The sequence below is a fragment of the Acanthaster planci genome, linkage group LG20, assembly GCF_054643075.1.
Source record: "Acanthaster planci isolate LZ-2023a linkage group LG20, COTS_SCS, whole genome shotgun sequence".
In the NCBI taxonomy this organism is placed as follows: domain Eukaryota; kingdom Metazoa; phylum Echinodermata; class Asteroidea; order Valvatida; family Acanthasteridae; genus Acanthaster; species Acanthaster planci.
The window spans coordinates 804224-817018 of record NC_141796.1 but is presented as its reverse complement, the minus strand read 5'-3'; the positions used below and the strand labels follow the sequence as shown (position 1 = coordinate 817018).

Sequence of the window (12795 nt, the reverse complement as noted above, 5' to 3'; positions counted from 1 at the left end):
GCGGAGCACGCTGAGTACGCATATCCGCGTAGCGTTCCGGCATGTATAGAGTGTCGAAGTGTGACGTCACTTTGAACCAGAAAGTGCAGCGCAAACGAAGGGAGTACGCGCGCGTGTTGATTCACGCGCTGGTTCACACACTAATGCTTTTTACTCACTAATTGTGCGCATGACGTATTCACTTCCGTACTTAATAGTCCTTGCGTACAAGCAGAACGTGTGCAAGAACCCGCTTGTAACCACCTGTCTTTCTTTCGCCGTTTGGGGCTGATACCCAGTATCCCGCCTCCCAAAAAGTGTGTCCGGCGGCGGTGGATCATTCCCCCCGGCATGCTCGGTTCAATACAAATCACTTCCTTCAAGGGGGGAGGGCTATTTGGAGACCCAGAGAGTCAAGATTTCTTCCTGCTCCTTTATGGGACGAGGCATGTCTTGGCGCTTTTCGCGTTGCATTCTTTGGAAACATACAGGCACTTACTTAACTGTCCTTACAAAATTTTCCGCTCAAAAGGCTATCCATCTTTGACAAGAACTGAACCCAGTGTCTGGTATGGAGTTTGCTGGAAAATTTTACTTGCCTATTTCCGCGAAGATCTTCTTTTCATAATTTGTCAGAAATGCTCAAACGAAAATTGAACTTTTTCAAAGATGAAAACTCTGGGCAAAGGTTAACCCCCCCCCATGTCGCACCTTTGGTGAAAAGAAACCCCTGCGCCAGGCGGTCCAACGAGCTAGTCACGAACTACACGTATTAATTTCGCATCTTCGTTCCTTCTCGTCTGGCTTCCATTTCAACTGACCAATAGAGCAATATTATAACGGGATTGGGACCATGCAAAAATCAATTTTGCATTATGTATGTCTTTGGCCTTTAAACTTTGTACCCGGTTTATTGCGATCGCGTATCGTGGCTCAGCGCTCTTATCGTTTCTGTATCTAGAATTATAAACTTTTCAGGTCACTTGTGCCCGGTGTTCTTGTTATTGAATTGAATAGTCTTTCGAGAGCTAAATTCGGCCATCATGGCGGACTCTTTCCCACCAAGGACTTCCAGCTTTCGGTCGCATTCGTTCATCAAGATGCGACCGGTGGCGTCGTCTTCGAAAATCCAGCGGACCCTGGGCGGGTTGGACCTGATGGATGACATCGGGAATGAGATGGATCGAGGCCGGACAGCCGCCCAGGAGAACAGATGGGTGTTTGAGGTTGCTTGGGAGGTCGCCAATAAAGGTCAGCATTGACTAACGTTAGGCCTACTGTTGTTGTACCCTAAAGTGGCGCCGCCCCTAATCATGCGGTGCACTTTGACCAGAGCATTATTTTTTACTCAAATACTTAAGTTATAGGGCCTAGGCCTGCGCTAGCACTAGGCCTAACCAACTTGGCCGTACGTATGTCATTGTAAGAGAAATTTCATCACGTTTTCTCATTTCTGTTTATAAATCTTTGAACTTGAAGTTTGTACCCATTACAGAGTTCCAACGAAACTTCACTTTGGCCTAATTTCTGATTTTTTTCTTTCAAAGTGCAAAATGGACTCTTTTGAAATAAGTCCCACAGGAAGTAACTTAGCTGGATAGGCCTATTGTGAGTGGAGGTACAAAGTGGGCCATCTGGGGGGCGGGGCCTAACATGTAACCTACATGGGGAAGAATTCCATACATGTACTTCATTTAGTTTTCCCTGCAGTGACATATCTATAGGGAAAATATTTGGCTTAGAATTCTTTCCCCTACAGAAAATCATATTTTTAGAGGTTTTTGGGGGGATGGTGGTGTACATGGGTACCCATTATGCCAAAATCTGAGAACAACATGCACAGTTCATGAATTTTTGTACCAAATTCACAACGCACAACTTCCACAATGACTTATTTTTCCCGAGTTTTTTTTTCTTTTGAACATTTTCACAATAACCGTAAACTATTTAATTAAAAATTAATTTTATTAAACAGTAATTAGTGATTATGCATACCCCTTTTGCCATTGTGCTTGGCAAAAAAAAGAAGGAAATAACATTTTTGCTGTCCACTCACCCAAACCTTACCACTAAAACTCTTGTTATCCTTTGACAGTCGGTGGTATTTACACTGTCATCCGTTCCAAGGCTGCGGTTACCATGGAAGAGCTTGGGGACCAGTGCATTATGCTGGGCCCGTACACCGAGGCCACCGTCAAGATGGAGGTGGAGATTATGGAACCCGAGAACGAATTGATCAAAGGCGCGATGGACAGCATGAGATCCAAAGGGATCAAGGTAGTGGAAGATCTGGTGCAGTTTCCGTCAAACGTTGAAAATAGAAATACAGTGCATTGCAATTGAAAGTTAACCCTGTGAGTGGGAAATTGTTGGAAAAGAATGTACATGTTCTTTTTTGCATTTCCACCAGGTGTGAAGCTATTTTTCCACTCGAGTGTAAAGGCGTGAAAATGATTTTTTTTCTCCAATTGTGTGAGATGGTGTCAGACATTTTCCTACTTGTGGGAAAACAGAAGGCCACGGGCCTCATTATTATTCAATTCGGATTTTGGAGACGTCAAGCTATGTAAAGCCAAATTGCTACCACTTTGTGGGGGGGAACTAGGAATTACATACAGTATGTCTTTCATTTGAATGTCATGATTTGCCAGGATCATCAGCCAGCATTTGAAAATTAGAGGCTCTGGTTGCCTTGATTTGAAAGCCTGCCGGGTGAACAAAAGAACCCAAGAGTTTCAATTCTGAAGACATACCTTGGAGGGGAATTCTCTGAAGCATGTCTGTCGCAGTCTTCCACTTTAGACTTTCTTGTACAGTGGAGACCATTACAAGTCCTTGCAAGTTCATCACAAGTGTCTGGTCTTAACTCTAACCGTCCAAGGGTATTTGGCCAGAAACCCTGCCAGACACATCAATCTGCATTATTTTTCAAAGTGGCTTGCCTGCCCTGTGTAACAAGACCCAACAGGTTAACTCTTCCCAAGGCCAAACGGCCTGGGAGTCTGTGGTTGCCAGTCACCACAAGATCCAACGGTAGCATTGTTCAATGGGACTAGCTCCCATTGTCTGAATATGGCCAGTGTGTTTGGCTGCCGTCAGTTGCCCAGTGCATTGAAGGCATCAGACTTTCTCACCTGATACAATCTGCTGCGTCTGGCAGGGTTTGAGTTAAGCCAAGCCTCAGGCTACTAACCGTGACAAAAATATTCCTTTGTCATCATTCATCCTGGTACCGGTGACTGGTCCTGTGACTGGACTTTTGACAGGACCTGTGATGGACTGACGATATCAGATGTGTCAAAGAACTTTCCTTGTTTTTTGTTCTTCCAGGTACATTATGGGAGATGGCTCATTGACGGGTACCCAGGTGTCGTGCTCTTTGACATCGGATCCGGGGCGCATTATCTCGAGGACTGGAAGCACAATCTTTTTGAAATGTCCCACGTCGGGATTCCGTGGCACGACAAAGAATCCAACGACGCCGTGATCTTTGGCAATCTGTGCGCCTGGTTCATTGCAGACGTAAGTGAAACAAAGATGCGGCAATGGCCAATGGCTGGTTTTCAAACTTCCACTTTGCCTCAAGGTCTGGCTTTGAACCTAGAGGAAGAGACTGTTGTGTAATGAGCAACACCCAAATAGCGCCCTCTGTCAGGAATGCACGGGTCATATAGAAATCTTTACACATCTGTTTGACGACAGCATGGCTTTTAGGGTTACAGACGTTCTCTCTTTGTTTCAGTTCCGAAAGCAGTTTCAAGAGTCCGAGAACCCACTGATCACAGCCCACTTCCACGAATGGCTGTCTGGTGTCGGACTCATCCTGTGCCATCTCCGCCACATTGACTGCGCCACGATATTCACCACTCATGCCACGTTGCTAGGCCGGTACCTGTGTGCGGGCAATGCCGATTTCTACAACAACCTGAGCACGGTAGGGGTTACAGGGGCCTATTTTCGTAAACGGTTCTATGCAGGAACTTTTGTAGACAGTGCAAGTGCATCAGTTCTGGTCCTCAGTTCCAGTTTCATAGAGCTGTTCAGCAATTTGCTAAGCGCACAATATACTGCTTAACAAATTCAGGTCACCCGCCGACAAACAGTCGTGGTATATGTATTGCTTGCAGTTTGTACTCTGCTGAGTTTTGCTCAACACCTGAATTTTCTCAGTTGGGTTTTTCTGGTAAGAAGCTGTACATGATAAGTAGATGCCGCACCTGTCATGGTCTAGTTTCTTTGTCAGTGTGGTGCTACACTCAATCAACACGAGATGAGGGATCAGGCTAGTTTCAATGAGATTCCACTGTTTGTTACCAGTTCAATCTTGACAAGGAAGCAGGCGACCGTGGTATCTACCACCGCTACTGCATGGAGAGGGCTGCCGCTACCTTGGCTCACGTTTTCACGACTGTCTCCAACATTACGGCCGAAGAAAGCCAACATCTACTGAAGAGACTACCAGGTAATCACTGCAGTGCTAAGAGTATTATTACCCCTGACAGTCACGCCCATAAATATTTCTGAACCTTGGCATTTCATAATCGTGTCAGATCTCCCAGATCCTTTCAAATCTGTAAGTTGTGGAGAATTTGTAGGATTGTGGAAGGTAGAGCTGCCCAGCCACTGTTACTTTACATGGGGCTTGATGCCCCCTGTAGGTTGAAGTTCAAAGAATGTGCCGTTGGTTTTCTGCATAGTGGAGGATTTGGCAGCAATGCCACATGGCATGTTCCTGCTGGGAGTATCTTGCATGCATGGATGCATGCATGTCAGATTTTGTGATTGGTCAGAGCCGTAGGGGTGGGGCTTCAGGGATTGGCCAATTCCTGAGGGCGGGTTGAAGAGGACTGGTTCATTGTCTCTTGGCCTAACCACTTCGCAATTTGATTGGATAACATGCACTGTGCATATGACTGCAAAGTGGATTGCTTGAGGACATAAGATCCTGACTGCTGTTAGAACCATTGTTGTAATCGCTGTATGGCACTTTCCAGACCTGGTCCTACCCAACGGCCTGAACGTCGTCAAGTTCCAAGCAGTGCACGAGTTCCAGAACCTCCACGCCAAGTCCAAGGAGAAGATTCACGACTTTGTTCGAGGCCACTTCCACGGGTGAGTGCGGAGCAAGGAAACTAGAGCCCCAGTGGGCCCCACTAAGGAGCGAGAGATGACACTCTGAATGTGCAGTTGCTGCTAAATGCACAGATCAGATTTCATTGGAATGTGCACAAAAAGAAAGTATCAGAGAGTGTGCAGAATGCAGTGGAAAACGTGATCAGGTATTCTATGTCCACAATAATGCTAAGGTTGCAATAAAGCACACAGCAGTCCACCCAGGTTCATCTTTATAATCAAACAAAGAAGTCAGTGCTGTAACTGAGTCCTTTATAATTTTTTTTCAGACACTATGACTTTGATCTGGACAAGACGTTGTACTTCTTCACAGCTGGTAGATACGAGTATCACAACAAAGGCGCCGATGTCTTCCTAGAATCTCTAGCCAAGCTGAACCATCTCCTGCAGGTGAGGAAAGTCAAAAACAAATGTAGCTGTAAAAGTATTGCTACCACTCACAGACAGGAGCACCAACAGCAACAAGGCAATAGCAACAGCAACAAGGCAATAGCAACAGCAACAAAGCAACATCAACAAAGCAATAGCAACAGCAACAAGGCAATAACAACAGCAACAAGGCAATAGCAACAGCAACAAGGCAATAGCAACAGCAACAAGGCAACAAAAACAAAGCAATAGCAACAGCAACAAGGCAATAGCAACAGCAACAAGGCAATAGCAACAGCAACAAGGCAATAGCAACAGCAACAAGGCAATAGCAACAGCAACAAGGCAATAGCAACAGCAACAAGGCAATAGCAACAGCAACAAGGCAACAGCAACAAGGCAATAGCAACAGCAACAAGGCAATAGCAACAGCAACAAGGCAATAGCAACAGCAATGTCACTTTTCATTGTCTTGATTATACATATAGATTTTACCATTCCTTTTGAAATGATCTGAGTTTCCAGTAAAGATTGTATGACTCCAGGAGCTCAGCTTTATAAGCCCCTTCATTCAGCTATACCGATATTCTGAGTTCCAAGGTTCTAACTTTGTTTCTTGAAAACCTACAATGAAGTAAACATTTGGACTCCACTTTGCCACTAGTGGATGTTCTACCTGTGATTTTTCACTCTGCAACTTTGTGTTCACTGAGTTTCCAATTCGCTTTTTGGTGAACCAGGTTAACAAAAGTGACATGACCGTGGTAGCATTCCTCATTTTTCCGACCAAAACAAACAACTTCAACGTTGAGTCCCTACGTGGCCAAGCTATCAGCCAGCACTTCAGGGAGACAGTGGCAAACATCAAGGACAAAATCGGCAAGAAGATCTTTGAGTCCATCCTGAGGTGAGACAAGCAGTGATGTGACTTGTGATGGACATGTGACTGACTTATGATTGACGTAAAGCGACTTACAATGAACTTGGGTGACTTGAGATTAGCTTGTGATTGACTTGTGAAATGCAACTGATTTGTGATTGGCTTGTGACTGACTTGTGATTGACTGGTGATTGACTTTGACTGACTTGTGACTGATGTGTGATTGACTTGTGATTGTTTTATGCTTAGCTAGTGTCTGACTATTTATAGTGATTATTTTTTGTGATGGGCTTAAGTAATCCCATCTGAGTTGCATTCTTTTGTCTTCACAGAGGTGAAATGCCGGATATCGAAAAACTTTTAGAGCGCGCCGACACCGTACAACTGAAACGTTGCATCTACGCGGCTCAGAGGCCAGGGCTCCCCCCTGTCTGTACGCACAATGTCACCAACGACGGATCGGACCCTGTCCTAAGCCACATCAGAAGAATCGGTCTGTTCAACAACAGTCACGATCGGGTCAAGGTCAGTTGGACCTGGATCACAACAGTCCAAAACTCAAAGAGCCCAGTCCCTATCAGAACTTTCATTCGTTAATCATTTCGTCCCCAGTTGAAATTGAGGAATTCAGCCTTCCCAGACCTTAGCTAGGCTAATGGACTGGAATGACTTCACTGCTTCCCAGTGCAGGAAACCAGTGAAAACTTGCCATATCAAGGATATTCTCTCTAATGCAACAGCTTTCCGCAGAAAGAGTTGTATATGTACATAGAGGGTTTGCGCGGCTGCCATCTTGCGGGCCTGTGCTTTTGTTATACATGGTATGCACAAAGGAGGTTTCCCTTTGGAACAAAATATCTGCCCTGCAAGATGGCTACCGCGCAAAGCCTCTTTAGATAGAGTAATGCCAACTTCAGACTTTGGAACCAAAATGGCTGTTCATTGTGTGCGCAGTACAGCTCATTGTCCATATGCACAGATGCGTAATCCACCATTTTGGTGCCAGTAATTGAGACACACATGTCGCAACACTGTCTATTTTGCCTGCAGTTTGATTACACATTCCAAGATCTTATTGTTGAAGTTCCTGCTCCCTTTGTACAGATTATCTTCCATCCTGAGTTTCTCACGGCCACCAATCCTCTCTTTGCTTGCGACTACGAGGAGTTCGTACGTGGCTGCCATCTTGGCGTCTTTCCTTCCTACTACGAGCCCTGGGGATACACCCCAGGTTAGTCCCTGTCATGTGACCTCTCATGTAACTTGCAATCACAAAAGTATTGAAACTTTCCTCAGTCGCGGTCCGTAGTTTGACCGTGACTGCTGGGCTGTGGTATGCCCTGAATGGAGGGCTTTGTCCAGCAGCAGGCCCCATTGAACCAGCAGCTGCATGGTGAATAGACTGTATGCGTGGTATGCACTAATCCTCACACAACGGTGCGGTAGTAGCAGTCCTCTGAAGCGAAGGGGTTAACATGGCTGCTGGCTATTTGACATATAATGAGTTGATTGTACTGTCATCCATTGTACGTGGCTGCCATCCGAGCAGCCACGACGAGTCCGTCATCCATGAGTCCATCTATCAACTTGTAAGTCATATGTGGTGATTTTTGATGGCAATTTCATAAACTTGGGCATCAGTACTGAAAGACATATGCGGGACAGAGGTTAACAGATTAAACGGATTAATGAGCGTCCCCAAACTGAAACTGTCCAAGGTCATTTGGGAACAGCTGCGCGGGCGATAGTCTGGCCTATCAACGCAGCCATACACCAACTCAATCTTGTGCTTTGTTCCTGAAAGGCGTTGGCTTTACGAAATACCAAAGTGGCTCGTTGTAACTTGCTGTGTGAAATCAAGCGGGTGTCGTCCGATGTTTCTTTTGTCATTATTAGCACAGTTTTTTCTCTCGTCTTTCAGCGGAGTGCACCGTCATGGGTATTCCAAGTGTCTCCACCAACTTGTCTGGGTTTGGCTGTTTCATGGAGCAGCACGTCGCAGATCCCACATCCTACGGTATCTACATCGTGGACAGGAAATTCAAGGCACCCGATGAGTCCGTCTATCAACTTGCAAGGGTAGGCCAGAACATTCTCAATATCAAGTAAAGTGGAGACACAGAAAAGAAATTAGGACAGGGTAGAAATTTAGACCCCTGGTATTTGATTAAATCAATGGCAATTCTAAACACCATACATTTACGTGTAATCTCCACATTGTACAAGGACCACCTAGCTCTCTGCATTTCTGAATAACACGTCTTGTTCTATTTTTCACTTGCAGTTCATGTACGACTTCTGCCAGCTGACTCGAAGGCAGCGAATTCTCCAAAGGAATCGTACTGAGCGTCTCAGTGAACTGCTGGACTGGAAGAGCCTGGGCATTGTAAGCAGGCATCCCTGTTTTCTCTGTGCACACCCTGAAGAGGGCGGTATTTTGCCTTAATGGGGAAAGAAAGCGCCTTTCCTTTCCACCACTTTGTGCATACTGACGCGAAGGTTTTCCTGTGGTATTTTTAGTATTACAGAAAAGCGCGTTACCTGGCTCTCCACAAGACCCACCCAGAAATATTTGAGGTTGTAGATGAGAACGACGGGAAGATGGTAAGCATGGTCAAAAACAATCAACAGGGTCACTGAGGACAGGTTCTCATACATATGTCCCCATACATGTGTGAGGACAGACAATGTCCTCAGAGCTTCTGAACTGTATTGGTTACTATGCATGTCCTTTATTCCATGTTTCAAGTGCAAGTGGTGTTGCTCTCAGAAACAGAGTGATACTTGTGTGGTCGTGCTCAATTTGACCCCATGTCAAAGACTATGCACTCGGCTGTGAACGATTTCATCTCTTTAATTCAGCCCATTTTGTTTTTTTTGTTCCGCCCACCAGACGATGAGGTATCCCCGCCCAGCATCTGCCCCGCCCTCTCCCTCAAGCTCACGGGCATCGACCCCTCTGCCATCCACGGATGAAGAAGAGGACGAGGACGACGAAGACAAAGACAAAGAGGACACGAAAGACAATTAAGATTTTGATGGCTGTTGACCAGTTTAGTGTGAAAAATTATAGTATTTTAAAAAGTATTTTAACCCTGAAAGAGTTGGGCCTTTTTTGGACCTTTTTCGGACTGGGGGAACCAGATTCCACCCCCTCCAAGAACTCGGCTTTCTCACACACCATCTTTTGAAACCTTTACGAGCATTTTCAGACACCCATTACTAGTACGTCGGTGAAGTTTCAATGAAATCTGATATTGGAGTTTGTTGTTATGGTCATCTGAGATTCATGGCTTTACGTGTGCCGGGCCGCGTACATTGAACACATCAGTGGGATAATATGACTTCTTGGCCCACCTGTCTCAGGTGTAAATCAATAGCCACTTTCAAAATAAGATATGTGAAGCTATGTTATTGCATTGGAAACCTGCATTGTTGGATCACCAGGTAGACGGAAAATCTGTGGGTATATTTGATAGAGTATTCATTACCATGGATTTTGGCTTGTGTGCGCTGTGCACATTAAAACCCTCCTATGCTGAAGTCACTCTTTTGGGGAGTTGGTAAGTCGAACAAACAGAGATGCACAGCCGTGTCCTGTTGTGCACTGCACCAACAGTCCCTCACAGGAATATCAGATTGCACTTTTGTGCTGCCCAACAACTGTGCTTCACTGTTTCATGTGCATCATTGTGCAGTAAACCAAATGCAGTGAAGAGGACTGCACAAAAGACCCTGGGTCATTTTGTGCTGGCAATCTACTGTGTACACACTGAACCTGTGCATGTTTGAGTTCCATATAGAAACTACATGCACAAGAGTGACTGCTGGCATTCATTCATATTTGTGCTGTTAAACAACAGGAGGGGTGCAGCGACCAAACGTAGGCTTGCAGATATCAAAAGAACAGAACAAGTAAGATTAGTGAGGTTACGAGTGCTGTGCCACGGTTGTCATAGCATGTCCTCGGATAAGTCTAGAGATTCTGTGCTGAATGGGCACAGAATTCCCTAAGTTATTTCGTCAACCCTAGTCCTAAATTATAAGTTACCCAGCACAAGAGCGTGTGGTACCCAGGGCATTTTGTAGTCTTGCCTGGATTGAAAGATTACGAGCCACTGTTTGTGGAGATTTTTTCATGACACAGGTTTTGACAGGAAAAGAAGCTGTCCCCAAGATTTTTAGTTTTCTGTGAAATCAGTTTTGCACAACTTTAAGAACCAGATTTGCCAAAAACTTGGTATCTTCAATTTCTGAAACACTTCAACAGTACAAAACGTCTGTATATTGTACAAATAAATAATGTGGAATTCCTCGAGCCGAAAGAAGCCTGTTAATTACAGCTGAATTAAGCTCTCCAAGCCAAATATTATCAGCGGCACAAAAATATGTGTGAGATGCATTGGACAATGTTTATTCGCTGCGTGAACTTTCTGTGTTTTCAGTGATTAGTTTTTCTTTTGGTAACAGTAATTTTCGAGCAACAGTAATCTTATTCGAGCTCTTTCGTTCATTTTTAAAAACTTTTAACTGAGAGTCAGGTAACCTTTAACCACCTTGTAACCTTGACGTTGAATCGTGATGAGAACTTAGAGAGTGCGCTTTTTGTGGTCAGCCGCATTTATTGATTACCGACGTCAATGCTCTGATTGCTTCGGTGTGATGTGCAGGACCCATTAAAATTTAGACTGTAGCACCCCCGTGGTGGCAGCCAAAAAATGCATTGGCATAAGTTCAATAGATAGTTAAACAGAAACAAGAAATTCATGTCTGAGAAAAATAAGCAAGGCCCACTACAGCTAGCCAGAGGCAGTCTGCTCTGAGCAGAAGCACCCCCTCAATAGGTGGAAAAGAGCCATGTTGGTGGGGAGCATTCATTTTGCTGGTAGCGACGTGACCCGACATTGTTTGTAGTCGTTTGTGAACCAGCAAAGTGCAATTTCCACCAAAGGAGCCTCCGTTGCTAGGAAACGTGCGCCCTCTCTTGGCCCAGCTCATGGCTCATATGCATGCATGGCCTGATTTTTGATTTTGGTTGGCATATTTTCATACTCTACATTGGTTAGGCTATGTAGTCAAGTACAGTTTGAGTACCTCTACCATAACCTATGAGTGTGAGTGATTTGTTGAGTACAAAGGAGTACTTATCCCCGGAGTGAGTACTAATTGATCACATAGCAGTTCTAAGACTTATAGCCAATGGACTAGGTCAAAGGTCATACATTAACTGACAATGTTGTGTTCAAGTCCTTCACAAGGCCAGTCACAGGGAGTCAGGTTGGCGTAATGGTTTTCCTTGACTTCCACCTCTGCGGCCCGGGTTCGAATCCCGGCTCGGTCTACATGTGGATTGGGTTTTCAGTCCCTACCTGATTCCATGGGTTTTTACCCAGAATATTCCTTTGGGGTTTTCCTCCCACCTCTAAAATTGTACCTGCTTCTCGTCTCCTCTCTACAGGTTTCTTCAGGTTTATGAGCTACAGTGCCTAGGGCGCTTTTGAGGAATCCTTGGTGTCATTACCAGAAATATATAATAATAATAATAAGCAGCAGGGTGAACAATGACAAAGGAATGTTTTTGTTACAGCTCATTTGAATAGCCGGTGGATTGGCTTGAATACTGAATGACTTGTGGACTTTACTTGTGATGGACTTGGAGAGACTTCAATAATGACAAACTCGAATGCAACACTGCTAACTGAAATATTTGTGGAGTTTCCCAAGAGGAGCGTCATGATGGGACAAATAGATTTGCCACCGACAGAATTTCCAGAAATTTCTTAGAACACCTTATTAAGGCTAAGCAGCAAAAAGTAAACTAATGATGTAGATTTTAAAGTTTCTGTACATAAGACATGAAAATTGACTCAGAAAATATATATTCGAGTAGAACGGGTAATTAATTAAAGTTTGGACCAGTATGCAAGGTGAATGTTATGTTAGATTGATTTTTAACATTTGTTCGAATTAATGTGTGCTCACTTGATGAAGTTGTAAATAATTGGCATGCATGATCGACAGAGGGCGCTGAGACATTACCACTATTACTTCTCTTGACATTTTCAGATTTTCAGAATCCATCAGACTCCAAATTTATATCTACTAGATATTGTTTCTGCAAGTGTTACTTTCCAAACCAACTCCATGTAATGGCCAAAGTCTGGCGCCCTCTAAGGAGTGTTGGATCCAATTATCAAATAAAGAAATGGAACACAATCGACAAGTTTCTTGAGTTTTTTCTTACATTCAGCGGAACAGGTTTGCTCCCCAGCCAAAGTCTTTCATACACCGTGGAGCTTTATTTAAAAAAATCGCCGACAACATTTCTCCTTTTTTGTTGATGTGTCATGTAATACCATTTCCATTCCAAGGTATTTTTTTCTCAATTTAGTTTCTGAAAATTTCCTACAACCACAAACCAAGACAAACTAAGT

General features: G+C 44.4%; 1 protein-coding gene across 1 annotated transcript; it reads left to right on the top strand.

Annotated features, from left to right (window-relative positions):
• The first annotated feature begins 860 nt into the window (after nucleotides 1-860).
• LOC110975475 (glycogen [starch] synthase, muscle-like) lies at nucleotides 861-12584 on the top strand. Its single transcript, XM_087130579.1, has 14 exons — nucleotides 861-1230; nucleotides 2075-2256; nucleotides 3310-3501; nucleotides 3722-3913; nucleotides 4297-4441; nucleotides 4974-5091; nucleotides 5382-5502; nucleotides 6222-6388; nucleotides 6694-6886; nucleotides 7466-7592; nucleotides 8283-8440; nucleotides 8646-8747; nucleotides 8882-8965; nucleotides 9255-12584. Exons 1-14 carry the CDS (start codon nucleotides 1023-1025, stop codon nucleotides 9390-9392), a joined length of 2127 nt encoding a protein of 708 aa, XP_086986705.1. The 5' UTR covers nucleotides 861-1022; the 3' UTR covers nucleotides 9393-12584.
• The last annotated feature ends 211 nt before the right edge of the window (nucleotides 12585-12795 follow it).